The 19,819-nt window shown below is 47.8% G+C and overlaps 2 protein-coding genes across 5 annotated transcripts in view; one reads left to right on the top strand and one right to left on the bottom strand.

The window, feature by feature from the left end:
• The window catches only part of LOC123753850 (uncharacterized), a 490,864-nt gene that overhangs the window by 131,629 nt on the left and 339,416 nt on the right, over positions 1 to 19,819 (top strand). The window lies entirely within an intron of this gene.
• Positions 1 to 19,819, bottom strand: part of LOC123753931 (coiled-coil and C2 domain-containing protein 2A) — a 227,823-nt gene that overhangs the window by 50,926 nt on the left and 157,078 nt on the right. For all 4 annotated transcript variants that reach the window (XM_069321189.1, XM_045735932.2, XM_045735922.2 and 1 more), the window contains exons 20-22: positions 9,638 to 9,833; positions 6,929 to 7,105; positions 3,400 to 3,577 (exon numbers count right to left, since the gene is read on the bottom strand). In XM_069321189.1, the coding sequence (XP_069177290.1) occupies positions 3,400 to 3,577; positions 6,929 to 7,105; positions 9,638 to 9,833 (551 nt within the window). The remainder of the gene's footprint in view (positions 1 to 3,399; positions 3,578 to 6,928; positions 7,106 to 9,637; positions 9,834 to 19,819) is intronic.

Consider the following 19,819-nt stretch of genomic DNA (forward strand, 5'->3'; position numbering starts at 1 on the left):
AAGCCGCCCAAGTCTCATCACCAGCTAAACCCCGCCCCGACTCCGAAACCCACAGACGTTTGGGAGCTTGAAGCAGGGGGATGGGGAGAGCAGGGCGAACATCACCAACCGGACGGAACCAAAGTCGAAGCAAGTAACGCCTCCTAGTCTGGGTCCCTATAACTAAAATGGGGCAGCCTCAGGGAATCCGAGTGGGTAATCAACCTAGCGCATTGCAGCAACCTAAACCTAGCATGCAATGTTGATGCCACCTGTACTCGAACCTCAGTGTCAATGTAATGGGTAAATTGGAGTACGAGCAGTGAACACGACTGCAAGACTCAGGGTCAAAGGTGTCGATGACCCAGCAGGCAGCATGATGGAGGCAAAACCGGCGACTGTAACCCTGAGAAAAGAGCAAGAGCAACTTTCAAACTCGCACAAGGTGAAGTGGAACTCAGAAGCATCCGTTGGTCAACTGAGCCCCAATGGGGTTTTCCAAGGCCTCTAGGCTGTCTGCTTTAGGAAGCCCAGGCTAGGTACTGCAAAACTGGTAAGGACCAAACTAACAAGGGAGAACTGCTAAAGACTGAACTCCTGCGACATGTAAACTCACGGAGGCATAGAGGAGGGCCACCATAATACCTCAAGTGGACCAATAGCCGAACAAGGCAGACCAGCCCCTCGAGGCAAGGAAAACAAAAATAAAAGAAAAACCCTGCAAAAGTACAGCGTCCCTAGAAGGAACAGGAACCGGCCACTGCATAGATTGGCTGGTTGTGCCCCTACCAGGAAATACCACTTTCTACCCAAGGCTAAACAAAGACCATGAAAACCCCAGATGGCCTAAAGGGCAGGGTAAATGTAGAGCAGCAGAGACCCCTATGGAAACGGTTCCCGAAAGCTCTATGGAAGGTAACCCTAGATCCCAAGGGTAGTACTTATGAGGCACTTAGGGAATGTAGCCCTAAGTGTATGCATAATTCCCAGTACAGTTACATTTCTCCTGGCCACTGCACCACAAATGGCAGGACACCCCACTAAGCCACTAAGGTACAATCACTGCCAAGAATTTGAGGACAGAGTCGACGACCACCCCAGATCTCATCAGCCAATGAACTTAAGGTGTGTGTAGCCAGCACACCAGGAGAAGAGGTGGGGGGGGGGGAGCTGCAAGGAAAGGCGGCATGGTGGTGGTGTGTGATGTTTCCTTGTTTGCTTGTTTCTTTAGGTTGAGGGAGTTTTGCTTCTCTGTTCGATCTTCGGCTGCAAATATTTTCTTATCATGTAGGATCTGTTTTGTTATGTCTACCTTTCCGGGTGTTAACCCCAGTTGATGGTAGACATGGAATGCCCCCAAGTACAAAGGGGGTTTCCATAGGCCATTGCTCCCTTTGCCTCTCTGAGGGGGCCAGGTTCTGGCTCGTGGTTCCCGGTAGGCTGAACGCCCATTGACAGTAAAGGGGGGAAGAGGGGCGGTGTTAATGTTTGGAAGGGGAGTCCCCTTCCATTATAACATCAGGCAGTGATGACTTCTCTGGGGGTACATTCTCTCCTATGTTTTGCCTGCATACCACTAGGACCTGGTTGTGGTTCACTGCTTGTTTGTCTCACTAAGAACCTTTCCCTGGTGTGTGCCCTTTTTTTCCTACTCTATGGGTAGATAGCTTCATGGAGCCTCGAGGGGCTTTCCCCAGGAAAACAGCGTTGAATGTAATGTAATGCCAATTTCCGGGTGGCCCCACGGAGGCTCCCTGACACCCTCCTTCTCCCAGGGTGTCAGGGTGTTTCCATCATCATGAGAACTGGTGGTGGAGGCAGCCAGCTAACCCGACCTGCCTCCCTCCTCCCCCCCACACGACAAGGGTGGGAGGTGGTGCGTTCTAGTGTGTGCTAGTTTCACAAACTTTTTGTAGTTTGTGTACATTTGAGGGAGCTCTTTTGGCAGTTTTGAGGCTGCGGTCTTGTTTATAACCATGCCGTGGTCCGTTTTGTTTCGCTGACTTTCTTGGTGCTTTTCCTGGTGGTGGCAGACATTAATAACTTTAAATGTAACGTTTTCAAAGTGCCACCATTCCCTGCACCTCTCTGATGGGGCCAGTTCTGGTTCATGGTCCCGGGTATGCCAATAAGAACTCCTTGACTGATGGCAGTTAGTAGTATGGCACTGAATCAATGTAATATCTTCAGGGAGCCTTCGGGCGCTTACCCAGAATGTGGTGTTTCATTACATTTAATGCTGTTTTTTCGTCCTGGTTGTTTGTTGATCAGCATCTCATTCATATTATATTCACCTCATATCGCTTGGCTTTCCCGGAGGCGCTCTTATTGAGATTTGGCATTGATGGTTCCTCAGCAAGTTTTCTTGGGCTTTCTCTCACCTCTGAGAGATTTTAAAGGGGTTTTAAAGATCTAACAGGGGTCTTGGTGGCTACATAACTGGTTAATGTTCCTGGTCATATTCAGATATACGGGCTTGTGTTGCCCTGGGCCAGGTGTACCCAGACTGGTGTTTCTTCTTCAGCATTAAAGCTGCCTCCTCTTCTCCTCCCTGTTAAGTCGCATGTTCTTTTCTTCTCTGTTGTAAGCCTTCAGGGACCCAGAGGGCTCCCCAGAAAACAACATTGAATATGATGAAGTGCTCTTTTCCTGATAAGCCTTGGTGGGTCCATGACTCCCTCTTCCCTACCAGGTACACTGGTTCATGGTCCATCAGCTACGGATTGAGCGGGTTGTGCCGTGAAGCTGGGAGCTCTGAGATGCCACCTGTTGGAGGCTCAGTGCACTAGGAGGTGTTTAGTACAGAGTTTTGCATGAACTATTTAATTTTGAATGTTTCTTTAGGCTGTTTCCTTGCTACATTTTCATGAACCATGCAGTTGTCTGTATTATCCCATCTACTCTTTAAGGGCGGCCAAAGGGTAAGGGCGACCAAAACAATACCCTGCTCTCTGTGCCTCTTCGCAGGGTCCAAGTTCTGGTCTCAGAAGACTAACAGGATGACTATGAATGATGTGACAGTAATGGGAAGCCATCTCAGCAACACAGCTTCAGGAAGCCACTGAGGCTTACCCAGAAAAGGGCATATTGGCCGATGCCAGTTTTTTGCAACTGAGCAGTGCAGATTTTAGTCCCAGTGTTTGGAAGGTCTGCACAAGTCCAGAGATCGGGTAGTTTTGTGGCTGTTTCTGTGGAACCAGAAACATAGCACCAGAAAGCTACCGAATTCCAGCTCAGACATAAACCTACTTAACCTACCCATGCTATATCATTCTATACTGCATAAAGTGAAAGAGTGGAAGAAATATAATGTTTATTAATGTGAGCATTAGTCACCTGTACCCCAACATATGCAGCTGATAACAGTACTAACATTTGAAACAGGATTAAGTGAAAGTAAAAAGGAAAATTCATACTAACCAATTAGTTCCTCTGGTGGATGGAGTGGACGGATGAAACGATGGAGACACACTAACTTTCCCGAGAGATCTAGGACATGGGTTCGGTAACTGCGATGTGAATAACGAGACGAGAGAGAAGCCACCCAATCACGACTAGCTGCTAACACCTCCTCTGGCTCACTCGATTCAAATTGTGCCTTTGAATAAATAAGAGCAAATGTACATAACTGTTCATGACCACATTAAACTTGCTTCTTTAATCATAATTTCCTTCAGGCACCTTTCATGAAATTAAACTTTTCATTATTCAATACATTTTAATTTACTTTTGATTCCACTCAGCCTACTATTTTCTGCATTTACCTGTAAGTTTGCTTTTGCCATCATTCATCAATCACTCACATAAGTGTACTTACCTACTTGTGTTTGTGGGGATTAAACACAGCTCTTTGATCCTGCCTCTCAACTGTCAATCAACTGGTAATTACCTAAGTGTAGTTACAGGATGAGAGCTATGCTCGTGGTGTCCCGTCTTCCCAGCACTCTGTCATATAACACTTTGAAACTACTGATGGTTTCGGCCTCCACCACCACCTCACTTAACTTGGTGAACACGTTCCTGAGCCTATTGGGCTCTATCAAAACTAAATTTTAAAATATCTATGTAGTCCACCTCCACCACATCACATTCTAGTGAATTCCATTACTCAAATCTCAACTACTCTAGACACACAAAAACCAGCAAAGAATGTAATGAAACGCCATTTTCTGGGCGAGTCCCGGAAGCTCCCTGGAGCTATCCAGACTGATATGTATCTCTTTCGAATTTGGAATCAGTCGATGTGGGTGGAGTTCTAGGCCTACCGGGGACCACGGCCACAACCTGGCCCCCTCAGAGAGGCACGAGAAGCAATGGCGTATAGAAATGCACATGTGATTGTCGAGCATTCTATATCTGCCATCGACCGGGACAGGCACCCAGAAAGGTGAGCGCCCCAAAACAAACCCCTATTCAGGTTAAAAACGACAAAAATAGACAAACGAGTAGACAGAACTCCCCAATTGAAAACGAGCAAACAAGCATGACATCACACGAGTCACGCCGCATGTCTGTGCAACTTTCCCCTCCGCGAGAGGGAAAAGGGGAAGCCCCGGACCCCCGTGCCGGCGATCCACCCTGCAGTTCTCAAACTGGATATCAAAATACGCGAAAACCACCGACCGGAGGCAGGGAGGGTTGCCTGGGGAGCCTCCAGGACTCGCTCAGAAAATGGCATTTCATTACATTCAACGCTGGTTTTCTGGGGCAAACCCCTACTGGTCCCGGAACTACTTCACCAAAGACTAAAATGAAAAAGGAGTACTTACCCGGGAGGCAGTCGGTGCTACACATCTCAACTCAAAGTCGAGACAGGCTGCAGCTACCGACCCAAAGCAACACAGGCTCGATTAGGCCCAGGAACGTTAAGGAGGTAGCGTGTAGCCAGGACCCTGCTTGACCACCAAAAGCCCCGCGCCCGAATGTCAGCCCAGCACATAGTCACCAAAGACAGCCGCAAGAGCAGCAAACTTAAGAACGTCATGGGCATGGGGATAGACCACAGGCTGGCTAGACTTAATAACCCTGCGGACAATCTGAGAGACCTGTACCCACAAAGAAGAATGGAAACCGGATCAACCGAAAACAAGTCCCCGGACACAGAAGCCGTGGTGCACAAATAATGGCGGAGGGATGCAACCGGACACAACACATGATGAACCCCCGGCCTGGCCAGGGGTTCATCAATTCGTATTGTGTCTGGTTCTCTGAAGATTTTATTTTGTACAAACACACTTTGGAACTTTTCGTTTAATGTTTCACACATTTCCTTTTCATTTTCTGTGAATCTGTTTCCGATATTCAATCTCTGGATATTATCCTTTACCTGCAATTTGTTATTTATGAATTTGTAGAATAGGCCAGGTTCTGTTTTACATTTCTCCGCTATCCCTTTTTCAAAATTTCTTTCTGCCTCTCTCCTTACTGCCGTATAGTTGTTTCTCGCATCATTGTATCGCTGGTATGTTTGGGGGTTTGGCTTCTTCCTGTATTGATTCCATTTTTTTGTCTTTTGGTCTCTGGCCCTCTCGCAATTTCTGTTGAACCAAACCATTGTGCTGACCACCTGGTGGTGTTCAGGTGACGTGTAACTCAGAATCTATAGTTTGCAAAATTCTGACTGACCTGCTGTCCCAATTATAATTTGGAAGTGGGGTTAAGTGTTTTTTGTCTATTGTCTCATAATGAGTGGCTGCTCTAATAGAGGACTGAACATACTCTATGGGTTGTCTCCCCAATTACCATTGGCAAAATGGTTTGAATAAGTACTTGTGATGGTGAGACAAAGGTCACAAAGGGCCATGACATCAGTACAGGGTCAGCTAAAGACAAATATGTTGGCTTGGGAAGCAACCAAGTACTTCTTCAGAAAGAAGAGTAATATTTGCATTAGTGTGCTATTTACTATTTTAATAAATTATCTTGCAATAATAATTCCTTAAGTTAAAATATTTCAAAATATTTGTCATCTTTGCAGCCAATCCATTTAACACTGCTGTAGCAACATACTGTACATCAACACATGGACATAACACAGCAACTCACTGCTACAACAACATTACAACATTTAACACTGCTGTAGCAACATACTGTACATCAACACATGGACATAACACAGCAACTCACTGCTACAACAACATTACAACATTTAACACTGCTGTAGCAACATACTGTACATCAACACATGGACATAACACAGCAACTCACTGCTACAACAACATTACAACATTTAACACTGCTGTAGCAACATACTGTACATCAACACATGGACATAACACAGCAACTCACTGCTACAACAACATTACAACATTTAACACTGCTGTAGCAACATACTGTACATCAACACATGGACATAACACAGCAACTCACTGCTACAACAACATTACAACATTTAACACTGCTGTAGCAACATACTGTACATCAACACATGGACATAACACAGCAACTCACTGCTACAACAACATTACAACATTTAACACTGCTGTAGCAACATACTGTACATCAACACATGGACATAACACAGCAACTCACTGCTACAACAACATTACAACATTTAACACTGCTGTAGCAACATACTGTACATCAACACATGGACATAACACAGCAACTCACTGCTACAACAACATTACAACATTTAACACTGCTGTAGCAACATACTGTACATCAACACATGGACATAACACAGCAACTCACTGCTACAACAACATTACAACATTTAACACTGCTGTAGCAACATACTGTACATCAACACATGGACATAACACAGCAACTCACTGCTACAACAACATTACAACATTTAACACTGCTGTAGCAACATACTGTACATCAACACATGGACATAACACAGCAACTCACTGCTACAACAACATTACAACACTATTAATTCATCAACTTACTTTCCCAGGCCTTTATCATTAGTAATCATATGGTGATAAATGCAGAAACAAACCTTAAGATGCTCTGGAGGAGGCAGAGTAGGCTCCAAAGTTATGTAGATTGACAAATGAGTAGTGGACCTGTTAGGTACTCCTTGAGATGCTGGAGCACCCAGGTTATGTGGTGAGGCAGCATCTCGGGTGTAGCCCAGTAGAACCACTGGTTCCTCCAAAGAAAATGTTCCCTCTATCTGAAAAATAAAACGTATGATTATTAGTATTACTAGACTGCCATTTTTTTTTAACTTTATATGTCCATTGGCACAGCTGTACATTTAAAAAGCAGGCATCAAATGTAATGACATTCCCTATTTTGGCATGTCCTAGAATGGGACATTGTGACCAGCACTCATCAGGCCTTTCAGAGTCATTGGGCAAGACACTTCCTTAGACACATAGCTCAGTTCACTTTGGTTTGGCATGCTCCAATTGCTTTCCTGACTGAAGATGTTTGGTGGGAGAGGTAATGCTCCTAACTCCTTTATGACTTGCTCAGCCTTGGGTTCCAGTCCTTCTTATCCGGTGTCCAAATTTACTCCGTTGAAAAAGGCTGAGCCAAAGAAAAAGAATTGGTCAGAATTTCCTTGAATTTCCAGAATTTCCGGACTTTTGCTGTCCCATCAATGGCTTTGGTCTTGGGACAGTATGTTGCAATTAATTTTTTGTTAATCGACATCTTATGCTGAAGACTGATGCCTCATAATGTTTAGCATTGGCAGAGCTTTTTTTTTTTTTTGTGGCATTCGACATCAACTTTTTTGACACTGTTTCACAGTTGTCTAGGGCATTCTTTCACCTCCAGTTTGCTCCTCCTCCTGAACCTTCTTAGTTTTTGGAGTGTGTTATGGTTTTTCATTCCTCATCTCAGTTCTTGGTCTCCCCTTCAGTCTGAGACTTTTTCTAAAGACTTTATTTTTGTTGACTCTCACTTCTGGCTGTAGGGTTGAAGAGTTTCTTGCCCGGAAGTTTTTTTTTTTTTTACAATTTTTGAACTGGCAGTTTCTTTGTTTGCAGCATTCTCCTTTTCTGACTAGGAATGAGTGAGCATGCTTTCAAAGAGGTCCAGTTAATTCTTGGTTTGTTCTGCTGGGGCTACTTCATCTTGTGTCGAGTATTTGGTTGCAGTTGCCTGTCAGTAATTTTGCACCCCTAGGCAGGCTCTGGGTAATACATTATTTGTGAATATGGTGTCTTTGGTTCCTTGTTCCAAAGCCCGTTTGTCCCAGGTCATCTGCAATGTCTTCAATTTTGCCAGATTGTGGTTTATCCTCAGGCCCATGTTGTTCATAAGTTTATGGTCATGTCAGCTATTTTTTCCACTATGCCTGGGACTGATACTCAGCTCAAGAGATGTGGCACACTGCTAGGGGTTTTGGCACCATGTTATCTGGTCAATGTACTGGGGCCTTGCAGGGTTTATTTGGCACTGGGTAGAGTTACCCATCACTGATTACCCTTTATTGGGGATTATTATCTGCTGCTGATCTCTCCTGGTGAGATACATTATTCTGTTTATTTATTCTCTGAGGTGAAAGGGCAACAGGGGAATCTCCTTCGAGCTCTAACCGAGGCCCAACATTGAATGAAACGAAACACCTTATCTTATGGTTACTTTGCGTTGATTTCGGGAGTCAACGTCCCTGTGGCCCTGTCTCTGACCAGGCCTCCTGGTTGATGGTATAGTCAACCAGGCTGCTAGACATGGCTGCTCACAGCCTGACATATGAATCACAGGCTGGTTGATCAAGCATCCTTTGGAGATGTTTATCAAGTTCTCTCCCCTTCAGAAGTTTGTTAACCTTCGTTTTGCTCATGATTGGAGTGGATCATCTCCTCAACCACTAGCTTCCAGTGCAACCACCTGCTGGCAGAGAGGTGGGACTAGAGGCAGGACTAGAGGTGGGACTAGAGGTGGGACTAGAGGTGGGACTAGAGGTGGGACTAGAGGTGGGACTAGAGGTGGGACTAGAGGTGGGACTAGAGGCGGGACTAGAGGCGGGACTAGAGGTGGGACTAGAGGTGGGACTAGAGGTGGGACTAGAGGTGGGACTAGAGGTGGGACTAGAGGTGGGACTAAAGGCGGGACTAGAGGTGGGACTAGAGGTGGGACTACCTAACTGCTGGGATCTCATTTTCTATTTTGTTTTCTTTGCCTTGCTGTTGTTTTTGTATCTTTCTGGTGGCTATTTTCTCTATTTTTTTGTTTTGAGATATATACAAGTGTTGTTACATTCTTGTACAGCCACTAGTATGCGTAGCGTTTCGGGCAGGTCCCTGGAATACGATCCCCGCCGTGAAGAATCGTTTTTACAACCAAGTACCCATTTTACTGTTGAGTTAAACAGAGGCTACAATTAAGGATTTGCGCCCAGTAAATCCTCCCCGGCCAGGATACGAACCCATGACAAGCGCTCGCAGAATGCCAGGCGAGTGTCTTACCATTACACCACGGAGACTGGTGATCTGGTGTCTGACTGGTATGACTGGTATTAGTGATCTTGTGTCCTATGAGCCTCTGAGGGAGACCAGGTTTTAGCCTCTAGTCTCCACTAGACTATTAATGACTCACAAGGGCCTCGTGTGAGTTGACATATGTTAAGCTCTCCAAATTGGCTAGCAATAAGGAGCCACCTTGGACCCACCAGTATGATGTGTTTCATTACATTTAATGCTAGGTTTTTGCTTTGGATTTAAATTACAAATTGTACAAGAGGAATCAATACCTTGGCATTAGAATATATTGTAGAGAAGGGGATCTTGAGGGAGCCCAGCCAGCGTTTCTCTATGCGATGATAAACCGTTGAATCCCTCAGGCGATCATCTTCTAACAGATCATGAATGACCTCATCAAACAAATGAAGATAAACATTATCTCTCACAGTATGAAGGTTGCTTGGTGAAAAGTTATCATTTGGGGCCCTGAAAATTCAACATCAATTTAGTAACTTTTATTCACTATACTGTAACCCCGCGATTATCCGGGATTCAAACATCCGGAAAATGCCCTTATACGGCCAAAATCGTCATCGGATAAAGTTATCACAATATCCGGCCAAAATGGCCACAGGAACCGGATAAAAGCTGGTTTGGCCGGATGAGAATTCAGCCATACCGTATTAATCCCGTCTGTGGCTCTAGACGCATGGTGGAGGAGGGGGTGGGGTGGGTGGGTGGTGTTGGGAGGGTGGGAGGGGAGCGTCGAGAGGGACCACCTGGGTACAGGAATTACCATTAATTTTAGAACAATTAATCATAGCCAAAAATAAATTAAATAAGTACTAGTAATTATGTAATAACAAATAAATAAGTTTCCTAAAAGCAAGGTGCACAGGCCAAAGTTTCCTTCAAAAATATTGTGAGTTTTTTCCTCCTGGCGGCCTACGTAACGTGCTATAGCTGCCCCAAGTGGACCCGTCCAACACTGGTCAACCCATGTGTGTCCGTCCCTCGTGTTATACACAGTGCTGCGCCATTAGTGAAATATTTTTTTAAATAACTTTTTTATTTTCATAGTAACTTTGAACATTTTTGGCCAAGACTATGTCTGGTAGCAGCATCAATCGTTCTGGAGGTGTTAAGAGGAAGAAAGTTGTCCTAACAGTTAAAGACAAGTTACGTGTTATACACCTCAAACAGTGCGGCGTCAAATTGTCGCACCATTAGTGAAATATTTTCTTAAATAACTTTTTTATTTTCATAGTATATTTTATTTTTCATAGTATATATTATATTCATAGTATTTTTTATTTTCATAGTATTTCATTTCATATTTTCCCAGTCAAACTATCACTAATAGAGTAACCTCATTCATCTTTGCCAACATACAAGGACTGAAAACAAGAACAAACAACAAAGTACAGTTCATAAATGGCCTCCTCACGGAGTCAAATGCAGTATTTGGAGCTTTCACAGAAACCCATGCAGGGGAATTGTTGGACAGTGAGATCTGGATTCCAGGATATAACCTATACAGGTGTGATAGGAAAATTAGGTCACATGGAGGAGTGGGTCTGTATATTAGGGAAGACCTTGTATGCTCGGAGCTCCTTAACCCCTTAACTGCGTTGCCTCCAAATGTGACACCCCCGCAGTGCGCAGGAAATAAATTCTCTGGAAAAAATTCTTTTTTCTTTTTAAAGTGTCAAAAACCCTTCCCTCAGTATGGGTATGTAAAAAAAAAGGCGAAATTGTACTTACTTTGGCTGCTATGGGGTCCGGAAGTTGGGGCGTGACGTCATCATTCCCCGTGCGCCCGTGCCGTAAGCTCTCAGGGGCGGTGGGGCGCTCGGGGCGGGGCGCGCGAGTTGCCGCGAATATATTTTCGTTCATTTTTTGCGCACCTTTCCAAATACATTTTCATTGTTTTTATGTGCCAATCCAATGTATAATGAACACATACACTATAATATCGCAGTACAACATCCGTACTGTCCGTAGACACTGTGTTACGTGCATGAAACTTGTGTACACATATGCAGCACATATTTACTATGTATCATGCTAATTTGTGTATATATACAATCTACTTACACACTATATACATTCACCATCAACACATTCAGAACACCGCGTAGCAGCTGCTTCGTATGGGCCAACAGCAGCTGCCTCGTATGGGCCAACAGCAGCTGCCTCGTATGGGCCAACAGCAGCTGCCTCGTATGGGCCAACAGCAGCTGCCTCGTATGGGCCAACAGCAGCTGCCTCGTATGGGCCAACAGCAGCTGCCTCGTATGGGCCAACAGCAGCTGCCTCGTATGGGCCAACAGCAGCTGCCCCGTATGGGCCAACAGCAGCTGCCCCGTATGGGCCAACAGCAGCTGCCCCGTATGGGCCAAGAGCAGCTGCCCCGTATGGGCCAATAGCAGCTGCCCCGTATGGGCCAATAGCAGCTGCCGCATATGGGCCAATAGCAGCTGCCGCGTATGGGCCAATAGCAGCTGCCGCGTATGGGCCAATAGCAGCTGCCGCGTATGGGCCAATAGCAGCTGCCGCGTATGGGCCAACAGCAGCTGCCTCGTATCGGCCAACAGCAGCTGCCTCGTATCGGCCAACAGCAGCTGCCTCGTATGGGCCAACAGCAGCTGCCTCGTATGGGCCAACAGCAGCTGCCTCGTATGGGCCAATAGCAGCTGCCTCGTATGGGCCAACAAGAGCATTTGGCCATCAACACATTCAGAACACCTCGAGTGAGAGCAGCCACACCCAGCCTGTCTCCCTCACTCCAACATCTTACTCGCCAACATTGCTCCTCCCACCATATTGTTATAGTTCTTATTACACATGTTCTATATACCTATCTACATGTTTTATTTACCAGAACTATGTAAGTAAGCCGGTATTGTGTCCAAACAGTACAGTGGCCACCATACACTGCATGAAAAATCACACAGCAGACGACGCTACGATTACGTCACCTCCCTCACCAAAATAGCTCCTCAACATTCTCCTGTTGCTGTTCTTACACTATATATACCCATGTACATATGTGTTGCCCATAGCGAACCACTAAGCTAGTATGGTGAGCAAAACAAGAGTGGCAGCCACACACACAATGAGGCTTCCTCAATTCTCGCCCTCCCTCCCTCATCAAAATTCCTCCTTCCACAATACTACGCACAACGCTAATTATAACCACATTCCTGCTATTATCACAATCCTGGTCACTAATTCCTGTAAATGAATAATTGACCACACGTTTATTTTGAAAAGGAACCTAAGAAATCATTTGAAGATTCCTAGATGAACGAAATAATGCTGTGGTGCTGTGGCTAGCGCTGTGAACATCGTGAACAGCATTGAATCACTGATATTTGAACATTGTACCCAGTCATTATCACACTCAGGCTCTAATATAACACTATCATAGCTAAATAATACAAGTTATATATATATTTTGACATTATTAGGCGATGCTGTGGTCACATGCTGAACAGCAGTGCTGTGCGCTCATGCTGCGAGCGCCAGCCTTGGTTGCTCACACACTACTGAGGCTCCCACACCCGGGAATGTGGACCACGATTTTTTTTTAAGATGGCGTCTGTTTACAAGAGCCCTGAGGAAGCTGATGTGAACCCCATGTAGCCGCGGGAGTTTTGAATGGAACGTGAAAAATACAAATACCCGGAGGCGCGTTGCGCAAACCAGACGTGAGCCTGCAGGCGCGTTGCGCAGTTTAAGGGTTAACGTTTCAAATGAGGTGGTAGAGGTACTGGGATTAAAAATAGAGAAAATAAATTTAGTGATTATTCTAATATACAAACCGCCTGATGAAACGGCTGAGGAATTCACAGAACAGATAAACAAAATAGAGAATAGCCTTGATAATTTGGAGAACCCGATACCTGATATTATCTTCCTAGGTGACTTCAACTTGCCTGGTCTCAGGTGGAGAATAGCAAACAATAATATTATACCAGGAAATCTATCAGGACCTAACCAACCACAGATTAGAGAACTACTTAGATTCTGTGACAAATTTTCAATCAATCAGCAGATATCGGAGCCAACAAAAAATGAAAATATTCTAGATCTGGTCTTTACGAACAATGAAGACATTATTAGAGACATTACGATATCAGATACCACATACTCAGATCACAAGCTCATTGAAGTGCAAACGACCATCAATACTCAGAATAGACCTAAAACGTTGATAAAGCGAGAGGGGCTATTCAGTAAATTCAATTTTAATAATAAAAGGATAGACTGGGAGATAATAAACAGGGAACTTACAAACATTCCATGGGAAACTGTTCTAAGTAATACAAGTCCTACAGAAGGAATAGAAAAACTGACTTCGGAAGCGTATCAAGTCTGTCTGAAACATGTTCCTTTGAGGAAAGCCAGAAAGAGATCCAACGTAGAAAGAGAACGCAGACGATACTATAAACGCAGGAAAAAAATAACGGAACTGCTTATGCAGACATGAATTTCCCGTCAAAGAGGAATAATTTAAATAGGGAGATAAAAGAAATCGAGCGGAAAATGAAACACTCATATGAAACTGAAGAAAGGCAGTTAGAACAGAAAGCAATTCAGGAAATAAAGAAAAATCCAAAATATTTCTTCACATATGCGAAATCAAAAGCAAAAACCACTGCCAGTATTGGACCTATTCGTACAAGTGAAGGTTCATACACGGAGGATGACAAAGAAATTAGTGAAATCCTAAAAAACCAGCGTTGAATGTAATGAAACGCCATTTTCTGGGTGAGCCCTGGAGGCTCCCTGGAGCTTATCGGGCTAATGTATGTTATATTAGACCGGGACATTAGCTAAGGAGTTCAGACCTACCAGGGACCAGCGCCAGAACCTGGCCCCTTCAGAGAGGTTTCAGGGAGCAATGGCCCTGGAAAACCCCTTGTGGTTGGGGTTTTCCTTATCTGCCATCGACCGGGGTTAGGCACCCAGAAAGGTAGGCATAACAAAACAAACCCCACATGGTAAAAACTAAAACAAAAACCGAACATAGAGGTAGAAACTCCCTACAATCACAAGGAAACAGCAAACAAGCAAACATCACACTTTACTGCCGCGCCGATCGTCCACGCAGCCCTCCCTGCCCCGGGAAGGGTAGGGGGAAGCCCCAGACCTACTGCGCCAGCTGCCAAGCTCCAGTTCAGAAGCTAAGCTTCAACCAACGCGAAAAAACCGCCGACCGGTGGGAGGGAGGGTTGCCAGGGAGCCTCCGGGGCTCACCCAGATAATGGCGTTTCATTACATTCGACGCTGGTTTTCTGTGGGGAGCCCCTACGGCTCCCTGGAGCTTCATACCCAAAGAGAAGGAAAAGAAAGGGCTAACCCGGGAGGCGGCCGCCACAAACTCTGCAACGCAAAGCCAAGACAACCGGTCGCAAACCTGCGACCCAAGGCAACTAGAACGCCCAAGAGCAGGCGCGCATAAGGATGGGCGGCCAAGAACCTGTGCGACCCACAAATCCCTGCGCCCGAAATGAGCCCGAGACGTCACCAACACAGCAGCAAAAGCTGCAAACGTCTGAACAGCACAGGCGCAAAGACAGACCGCAGGCTGGAAGAATGAAAACACTGCGGACGACCTGGGAGACCCGAGCCCTGAAAACAGGGAACGAAGGAACCGGATCAACCACAGCGCATCCCCAAACATGGTACGCCGGCAACAGCAAAAAGCACAACCGGACAACACAGGACGCACCCCCCGGCCAAACCAATCAAGTACCAATACCCCAAGAACCCCTCCGGAAAGCAGCCGTCTCGACCGTCGCCAGGACAGAGAAAGGCTGCACACCTATAAAGCTACCACCAGTACCAAAGAGCAGGAAACTGAACCGAAGGGGCTACCACAAACTGAGGGGAAGATAAGAAGGCACCCTGAACAAGGACCAGGATGGCTCAGGCGACACATGAGCAGGTCAGAGGGGAAACAAAACACGAGAAAACGTATGAAACGTCATACTGTCGCCAAGACGAAGCTCGCAGGTGGGACACCGTCAACAAAGCCACCTGAACACCATAGACATGGTGATACCCGCGTCAAAATACCAGATGCGAAGAGCCAAGGAGAAGGCCGAACCAGTCACGGACAGGACCGATTCGGCCTGCTGAAAGAGGCGGAGCCTCAGGAAAAACGCCCCGGGTACGGACACCTATCAAGCAGCGTCTGAAAAGAAGGCCGGGCCGGCCACAATGGAACCATAAGGACTGTTCTCGTGGGAATGGGCTGCAACCGAGCCAGAGTCCGAAGCAACAACTGGACCGGGAGAAGAGGAACAGGTACCCCCCACCTCGACCAGTCCTGCCGAAAGCATCCACCGTGAAGTCCTCGCAGGTGGGAAAGGGCGCCACAAAATGGGCGACGCCTAGACCACGCTGACCCGAAGACGTCCAGGGCCAGGAGTCCATACGCCCGACAGAGCCAACAAAACGAATCGGCGACGACTGGCCAACCCACGAAGAGGAATGAACCGAGACAGCTGTCCGCCAGGACGTAGGACACACCCTGGACACGAACCTCACGGTTAGCCAAACACCTGTGGTTTCGGCAAGAACCACCAGAGAACAGTCTGAACAGAGCTGAATGGTAGAGTACCTAGTGACCCAAACCCTCCAAAGCGCAAACCAGACAGCCATGAACACCCGAACCGTGCTGTGAGCCTGACGGACAGACAGACTCCATCAACCTCGGCCGACCTGGTGAGCACTGGTCACAAAGCCCCAGCCGAGAGACGACCCGTCCGTGAACACATCGAGCGAAGGCTCGGGGAGGTGCCAAGGCACGGAACCCCGAAAACCCCAAAGAGGAAGCTGGTGACGCAGCACCAACACAAGATCCCCGGAGGAACCCAATGAATGCAAGAGGCGGAAGGGGAGTCTCCGCAGGAACCAACAGACGCTGTAGCCAAACCCGACTCCGCGGGCAGACAAGCACTCCGAAGTGCAGACTCCACGCACAACCGCTCAAGCAACCGCTGAGCAACCCGGGACCCCCTCCTGAACAGCCGAAGGCGGGACCACAGCCACAGTAACACTTCTGGAGGGAAGACAATGAGGGGCCCAAGAGCCTTAAACAAGGCCCAGGTCCGAATCTGGGACGGAAACAGATGGAAAAACCTCCAGATCACCAGGAAACCAAAACCGGCGATCTGGAAAGAACCATCCCCTGGCGAGCAGACAAGCGGACTGACTGGGAGCCCACACCAGCCAGTCGTCGAGGTAGGCCAGACACCAAATCTCAGACTCAGACAGGGCACTAAGATCCGGTAAAGATGCAAAAAGTATACGAAGTGCCCATTACAAAATAGGGAAGGCAATAAAAACAGCAAACCTGAAGCCTCACCACCAACCGTGCTAGTCCCAGAAAAACTGGAGAGGAACGTGCCAAGAAGTGACCTGGAGGTCCAGGGCCACCATCCAGGCACCCGGCCCCAACAGAATCCAAACAGGAGACAACAGTCCTCCGAGGAGGGCATAGGATCCAGGGCGCAGACAGAAGAAGTCCAGAAGAACTGCAGACGGGAAAAACTCATGACTGCAAAGAGCAGACGGGAACCCCAGAAGGATGAGATGGAGCGACCACGCCCCACGCACCCACGAAGAGGAAATGACGAAGCGCAGGGGAAGAAGCCCACCCCGCCAGCTCTGAACCCCCCCAAGAGGGAGAAGCCGTCCTCCGACACCAGCAGAGGCCGGAAGACAACCCAAAGCGCCCACCAACAGAGGGACCATGCGAGAGGCAACAGAGCAAGCTGCTCCCCCAGCGCCCAGTCAACAGAGAAGGGAACAGAACCCCTTCCGAAAGAAAAAGTACACTACCTAAGTCATGAGGAGAGACTACGGGAATTAAACCACACTTCGCTGGAAGACGAAGAGTGAGGGGAGACCTGATCACCACATTCAAGATACCCAAGGGAATCGACAGGGTTGATAAGGACAGGCTATGTAACACAAGGGGCACACGCACTAGGGGACACAGGTGGAAACTGAGTACCCAAAAGAGCCACAGAGATAGAATTTTTTTTTTTTTTTTTTTTTTTTTTTTAGTGTCAGAATGGTAACGGGAAAGCACTAGGAAGTAACGTGGTGACTCCACACACAAGTAACGAGGCTGACCCCCATACAATGTCACATGTAGACATGATAGAGCCCAATAGGCACAGGAACCTATACAATTACCTGTTGATAGATGGTTGAGAGGCGGGACCAAAGAGCCAGAGCTCAACCCCCGCAAGCACAACTAGGTGAGGACATATATTGTAAAAGTACAAGTCGCCGACTAGTGGGCAGAGAGCACCACGCCGGCCAGGCAAAGAAGGCACAAAACTGCATCAAAAGGCCCACCTCAACAGCAAAACCGCAAAGTCCCAGCACAACCACAACATGTGCCAAGACCCAAAAAGAACAGTCTGCAAGCCAGGAAGACCCCGGAACCCCAGAAGGCAGAACCGGGTCACACGAGGAAACAAAGTCTCCTGAACCCACAAAAGGGGGCCCAAGAGGAAGAAACCTCCAGAACGAAACCAAGGAACCCAAAGGAACCCAGAATCGAACCAGGGGGAGCCCAAACCACCACATTTGCCGGCGGAGAACACCACTGAAAGGCAAAGCACAGCCCCCAGCAGAACCCCCTGGGAAAACGGTCCCAACAGACTGAAAACCGAGGGATAGGGTGTGGGAGCAAGCATACCAGCCAGGGGCACTGAGCCTAAACCCAAAGGCTCAGACCCAAAACAGAAAAATTGGAAAAAACTCATTGTAAAATCAACACCCAAATGTTCCCAGAGGAACAGGCAACGGCAAGAAAACACCAGAAAAACAAAGAAACGACAACAGAACAAAAACCCTGAAAAAAAAATTGAAAACTCACCCGAGACACTCGCTCGCACACCCAGACGCATGTAAACAAACCGCAATGCCGCCCTGGTGGCCACGCCGTGAAACCAGCAGACGAAAGTGGCCGCCAGCAGGGGCTGTGACTGACGCTAAATACACAAAAACACGCCAGCAAATGTGGGAAGCTAGCAGACTGGATGGGCGAAAAACGTCGCCCAACAGCAGAAAAACCCCGGCAGGGGCAAAACCGCCCCAGAACTGCTAGCAGGAATCCCCCACAGCCCTGGGAACCAACAACAGAGGCCCCGGGGCAGAGCCGGCCTCCAAGCCCTCCGCCCTTAAAGAAAAGCAAGAGTCCATGGGAAAGGCAACAAGAAAGGGCCGCTGGTAAGACCCAGAAGCCTTGGCAGTAGGCACAGGCTCAAACCTCCGTCCCCAACTTGAACGGGGCAGCCCCCGAAAACCGCCCGAGTCTCTGCCGCAACTAAACCCCGCCCCGACCCCGAAACCCGCAGACGGTCCGGAGCCGGGAACATGGAGGGAAAGGGGCGAACAGCACCTAACCAAACGGAGCGGCCATGGGGGCATTCGAGTGGGAAACCAACCGAGCATGTTGCAGCAACCTAACCTAGCTTGCAACACGGATGCCGCCTGTACTCTGAACAGTAATAACATCAGGAGAGTACTGGAGAACAAGCAGAGAATCTCTCGCAAGACTCCGGATCAAGGTGTCAGTGACCCAAAAGGCAGCATGACGGAGGTAAAAATGGCGACTGTCACCCGGAGACAAGGGAACAGCAACCAACGATCCCGTACAAGACGGGTTGGAACCCGGAAGACACATTCAATGGTCCCCCGAGCCCAGACAGGGGTTTCCAGGGCCCGTAGGGTAACAACTACGGGAAGCCCGGGCAAGGTGTTGCTAACCGGTTAAGAAACCCAAACATAACAAGAGGGTAGATTATAGCACTGAAAACCCCTGAGACGTGTACAATCACGGGGGCCTAGCAGAGGGCCGCCAAACACTACCAGTGGAACTATAACCACCTTAGGCAGACCCCCACCAGGCATGAAAAATTAAAAACAAATGAAAAACCCCGCAAAAGTACACCGTCTCTAGACGCAACAGAAACCGGCCGCCGCTTAGGTGGCAGGCTGTGCAACACCTTGATGCCCTAACCAGCACAATACCAATCCCTACCCAGGGCCAAACAAGGGCCCCAAGCCCCAGCTGGCCCCAAGGGTGAGGCAAATGCCGAGCAGCAAGAACCTCTACGGGAATGGTTCCCGAACGCCCCAGGGAAGATAACCCTGTTACGCAAGGGCAGTACTCACAGGGCGCTTAGGGAAGTCAGCTACTAAGCACATGCAGCCCCGGCACTGATGAAGTACTCCTGGCCACTGCACAACACAACACACGGCAGTGAACGCCACACAAGGCAAACACCGCCTAGGAAACTGAGGCCAGAGAAGCGTCAAACCCGGTTGACATTAGCGAACGAACTGGAGCTTGGCAGCCGGCGAGGTAGGTCCGGGGCTCCCCCCTCCCCCTCCCGGGGCGGGGAGGGCTGCGCGGACGATCGGCGCAGCAGTAAAGT

The sequence above is a fragment of the Procambarus clarkii genome, chromosome 1, assembly GCF_040958095.1.
Source record: "Procambarus clarkii isolate CNS0578487 chromosome 1, FALCON_Pclarkii_2.0, whole genome shotgun sequence".
NCBI classification, from domain to species: Eukaryota; Metazoa; Arthropoda; class Malacostraca; order Decapoda; family Cambaridae; genus Procambarus; species Procambarus clarkii.